The sequence below is a fragment of the Sinocyclocheilus grahami genome, unplaced genomic scaffold, assembly GCF_001515645.1.
Source record: "Sinocyclocheilus grahami isolate Dianchi unplaced genomic scaffold, SAMN03320097.WGS_v1.1 scaffold274.1, whole genome shotgun sequence".
Lineage (NCBI taxonomy): Eukaryota > Metazoa > Chordata > Actinopteri > Cypriniformes > Cyprinidae > Sinocyclocheilus > Sinocyclocheilus grahami.
In genome coordinates this window covers 91,207-96,793 of record NW_015505453.1, presented here as the reverse complement: position 1 = coordinate 96,793, position 5,587 = coordinate 91,207, and the positions used below count along the sequence as shown (strand labels likewise).

The following is a 5,587-nucleotide window of genomic DNA, read 5'->3' as shown; positions in this document are numbered from 1 at the left end:
AGTATTTGTGGCACATTTGTCCAAATATTTGTGGCAGATTTGTCCAAAAGGTGTGCATTTTTTGCGCCAATGCATTGTTAAAGGATCAGCGTGTCATGTAATATTCCCATATAAACTTTAACATCCAATTAAAAAATATTTGTATAGTAAAATTCGCTAATTCACTCAATACATCCTTTATTAGACTGCTTTGTAGAGTTAAAAGCATCCTTACGGAGGTGTCGAAATGCTGAATCAATTCATTCACTTCCAACAGCGCTTAATGGGAGCAGCGTCATAGAGGGCAGAGCGTCACGTTATTTAAAGGGGATGTTAACGTGTTAACGAGTAGCAAATGATTAAGTAGCTGCATTGGTTACTTTTATGTCACTGATAAAGCTTTTAAATGTAGTTTGGGGTAACAAAGGGGATTTTATAGGTTTGACTGAAATAATAATGCAATAACTGACACTTTAAATCAATGTTTCAAGAAACAACAACAAACATGTTTAACAAAAAACAGATAAAGACAAAAAAGTAGCCATTGATAATATCTAAACAATATGTAGTAGTATAGTATATAGTATCCAAATCAAAATGTAATAAAATTCATTTATGTGTGATTTATGTGTAAATTATGTGCAATGTCTTCGCCCCTAGGGATTGTTACATAGGGCTATACAGGCATCTAGTGGCAACACAATGATATTACAGATACTAAATTGTGCAAAATGTTTATCTTAACAGTCAATTTACAAATAATGCATTCAGATTTGTGGAACTCAATGCGCTGAATCTCCACAAATTAGTGTCATTACTATGACAACCAATTTGAATGTGGCAAGCAACTGGTGTCTGAAAAATGTTTTTTATATATATATATATATATATATATATAGGGAATAGGGATTTCGTCTAGGGCGTCAAATTGGCTAGAAACGGCCCTGTGAGGCACTGACAGCAGATGGACTTGTAATGCCAGTCTCTGTTTAGAGCAGTTGGACTCCTAATGCAATATTCAGTATACAATATTTGGATTAGTGCTTGTTTGAAATGCTTTTTTATATTTGGTCCGTTCAATCCAGAATATGTCATTCTACTGTTCTGAAGTTTGGGGTCGGTAATATTTTATGTTTTTGAAAAAAAGTCTCATATATTCACCAAAGCTGCATTTAAACAAGTATGAACAGTAATATTGTGAAATATTACAATTTAAAATAACTGCTTTATGTTTCTATTTCTGTGATGACAAAGCTGAATTTTGGGGAGCCATTACTGTCATTACAGTCTTCAGTGTCACGTGATCCTTCAGAAATCATTCTAATATGCTGATTTAGTGCTCAAGAATCTTTTTATTATTATTTTCATCAATGTTGAAAACAGTTGTGCTGCTTTTTTGTGGAAAGCATGCTACATTTTTCAGGATTCTTCAATGAACAGAAAGTTCAAAAGAGCAGCATGTATTAGATATGTCTTTAATCATGTTTAAAAGCCTTTACAGTTTACAGCCACTTTTGATGAATTTATGCATCCTAGTTGAATAAACGTACTAATTTCTTTTAAAAATCTTACTGACCCCAAACTTTAGTGTACATCCTTGTCTGGATAGCTGTTTTTAAAGATTTGTATCTGGATCAACCTTAGAATCAGTATAATTTTATTGTGTTATGAAAACCATCCTAATTCATAAATGAGGTCTGATTCAGATATGAGGACGGGATATCCTCTCCTCCGCTCAGCCCCTGATGGAAAGGGCACATCAGCCTGACAATTCTCAAGTTACTGTCTATTTCTGGAGCACCTCCTGCCTGATTCATTAGTGTGGAGATGAGTTTCTTTAAGCGCTGAACCATAATGTTGCATCTCACTGTGGTTCAGCACTAAAAGCTGCTGGATAAAGACAAAAAAAAAAAATTTGTACTCCGTAAAAGATGTGCTTTCTGTTTGTAGGAGTGTTCTTTTGAACTTCACTGTTGGACCACCCTATATACCATGCTGGGGCTGCCTGTATGCTTTGGCCTCTTAACCTGCAGGAGATTCTCCTCGCCCCACCAGCGTTCTCGCCTACTGAGTCTAGGTGCTCTCACTAGTATGTACACCACACGTATGTACAGCAGTGGTGGGGGCAAGCCAGGTCGCCGCATCGGCCTGATAGGAGGAGGGCCGCCCATGCTGGAGGACCACCATCATCCGCTCCCGCCACATCACCCCCATGTCCATCAGCCTCAGAGCTACCCACCTGTTTATCAAGCCCGTCTAGACGCCCACCGGCCCCACTACCAGACCCACCAACACTACCACACCCACCCTCAAGTCACCCACCTCCCACCTCCACACTACCAGCCTCATGCGCATTTGCACCATGGCAAGAAGAAGACCTGGAACTTCATCCACGAGAAGATGAGCTACGACACCTTCTTCACCATGAAGCGGCTGATCGATCGCTCGCACACCGTGGATGAAGTTCTGCGCTGGGTCACCCAGAATCCAGGGAAGATCTCGCACAATCATTACCCCATTGCCCTACAGAAGATTGGTCAGCTCCTGGTGCTGCAGCAGGCTGGAGGGAGCGGATCAGGCGGCGGTGGAGGAGCGGGTGACGGGGCCTTACCTGCATCCTCTGCTGGAGGTTCGGGGGAGAACGCCATACGACAGATTCTGGATAATCAGGATTTTCAGACGCTCTGTGATGCCATTGTCAATGACTGCTCCAAGTTTGACAACTTCAGCATTGTTAACTGCCTTTATGCTGTAGCTGCTCTTGGTGAGTCGTCACATTTAGTTCAGTAGCTAAAGTGAATGAAGTGTAGTTAGATAACATGGACAGGCACTTTGAAATATTACATTTTGCACTATTTTTAGATTACGAAGTAATTAAGCAAATGACATTGACATTAAACATGGCCCTTTCATCAAAAGGTCAGATTTCCTTACTTCCATTTAACAGGGTTAATTGAAATTACGTGCTATAAAGAAAAAACCCACACACAATACATAATATAGAATTTTTTCCCCAGGAATATTTAAGAGAGAAAAGGTACAAAAAGTCACAAAGGGCTCAGTGCAAACACAATATGTTTTCTGTACCAGCTTGCGTTTATGCAGATATTAAAGTGGACATTATGGATGTCCAAATATTAAGAAAATGTTTTTAAAAAAATTTTTAATAACAAGTCATTGAAATGGCTTTAGATGGTAGTTTACTAAAATGTATTTATTTAAGTAAATTTAAATTACATTAAATGTTTAAAAACAAATAATTGCTAAATATTTAAAATATATATATTTATTAATAATAATTATTATTTATTTATTAAAAAGAATACCTGCACACAATATTCAAGGGGCAAAAAAAGTGCATGGTGCATGTTTTCCATAGCAGCTCTTATGTACTATATGTTGTTATTGAAGCAAAAGGGTGTCCAAATAAAAAAAAAAATTAAAAATGAGATTGAAATTCATGTTGTTTGAAACATTTTTAGGTGAAGTATAGCTTGTGACACTGCTTGATATGCCATGTCAACGTCCCAGTTACAGTCTATATTTTCTTGATATTTTAATATAAAAACATGTATTTTTGTATTGATCCTGTATGTTCTCCATCTCACTCAGGGCTGCCCAGTGACTCTCAGATCGTACAGATTCTGGAGGAAGAGTCCCAGGCTCGCCTGTCCCAGTTTAACCAAAAGGACATCTCCATGGTTTTCAGCAGCAGCATGAAGCTTCATCCGTCCAGCCAGCATCCTTTGATTGAATCATGTCTCGCCGGGCTAGAGAAGAACATTGAGCGGGAGCGCCATCCCCAGACGCTCTTCCTCCTGCTCTCCTACTACCGCACTAAATGGAGAGCGCTGCGGGTGGCAGATGGAGTTTCTCCTGAGCAGCTGGTGGTGAACCGGAAGATCCTGCGGCTGGTGAAGCACACACTGGCCAGTGTTAGCAGCGTCAGGGACCATGAGATGGTTCTGCTGGATGAGATGCTGTCGGCATGTGCCAGGGAGGCTAGCAACAAGAGCCTCGAGCTTATCTTCAGCTCTCACCTCTTCTACCAGAACAGGCAGGAGAAGTTTGTGAGCAGCCTTGCTGGTGAGTTAACGACACATTTGTCTTGTTCAAAAATTAGAGACAATTTGACTAAACTCAAGTAATTCTGTCTGAAAAGGAAACGTATAGGAACAGTTTAGCCAATATTGAAACTTGCTTAATTATTTACTTTATGTATGTTTAAACCCTGTATTTTACATATACAGGGCATTTTAAAATGGTTTTGAAAGAAGTCTCTTATGCTCACCAAGGCTGCATTTGTTTAAAAATAGTTAAAACAGTAATATTGTGAAATATTTATTACAATTTAAAATAACTGTTTTCAATTTGAATGTTTTTAATACATAATTTTTTACTCATAACACAATACTACTCTTTTGTGTGATGTGTGAAAATTTATGTATTTAAAAAATCCACCATAAACCCACTATAATTAAAAAAAAAACATTTCAGAAGCTAAATGATCAACAAATAATCAAACGTATAACTTCTGATAAACAAACAGAAATTACCATTCATAATTCTGACATTTCTGTTAATAATCTTTGATTCTTTAAAATGTTGAGTGTGTGTCAATAGAGTATTAACTGAGGAGTTCCGGCATCTTCCAGCAGGAACTAACTTTGACCACTTGGTGTTCATGGCAGAATTGTTTTTCCTGTGAACTCTTTCTTTGTATTAAAGTTTTTGAAATGATACACAATACAGCTGCACGATTAATCGTTAAAAGATCACGATTTTGGCCCGTGTCTATTAAACCTTTGAAGAAAAAAAAATCATACAACATTCAAATCTGCCTTCGCACTGCCGCTGACACAGAGAGCAGACATTTACCTTGTTTGGGTAAGAAACAGCTTCACAAACAGTCTTCTCAACTACATAGTATTATTTCTGTCTTATGGTCATTCATATTATCACAGAAATACTGGGATCAAAGTTTACAGTTAGCGATCAAAATACAGCAAATCCCCTTTTGAAAGTAACCGGTGCTTCAAATAACATGTCGATTGCATTGTGGCTGTTAAAAATGCATTTGTCATTAAATCTTCCGTTCAAGAGATTCATTCAAAAATGCTGATTCATCTAGTAATAAAACAAGTGATGTATTTATGAGTGTGTCATTGAACCATTCATTCAAACCACTTTTTCAAAATTGTAATATTAAAAATTGGTGCATTTAAAGGGGTCATATGATGCTTTTTTAAAAGATCATTATTTGGTGTAACAGAATATGTTGACATGCTTTAATGTTAAAAAAACACTATTTTTCAAATACTGTACAATATTGTAGGTCCTCTATGCCCCGCCTCTCTCAAACGCTTAATTTTCTACAAAGTCCCTCCTTCCGACAAGCGCAGTCTGCTCTGATTGGCCAGCTGACCCAGTGCATTGTGATTGGCCGAACACCACAAGCACTCGTCGGAAATGTAACGCCCCTTTCCATAATCGCGAGCTTCATCTTTCAAAATAAATGTAAAGACAGAGCCCGAAAGGGGAACAGTCTTGTGACAGACACAGTGATGAAGCTGGTATGTGTTTGCAGTACACAAGCCACGGTTAAGAC

The 5,587-nt window shown here is 38.0% G+C and overlaps 1 protein-coding gene across 1 annotated transcript in view; it reads left to right on the top strand.

The window, feature by feature from the left end:
• LOC107599878 (uncharacterized) overlaps nucleotides 1–5,587 on the top strand; it is a 22,190-nt gene that overhangs the window by 11,383 nt on the left and 5,220 nt on the right. The window contains exons 2-3 of the mRNA XM_016291584.1: nucleotides 1,930–2,743; nucleotides 3,592–4,065. Of these exons, the coding sequence (XP_016147070.1) occupies nucleotides 1,972–2,743; nucleotides 3,592–4,065 (1,246 nt within the window). The 5' untranslated portion in view covers nucleotides 1,930–1,971. The remainder of the gene's footprint in view (nucleotides 1–1,929; nucleotides 2,744–3,591; nucleotides 4,066–5,587) is intronic.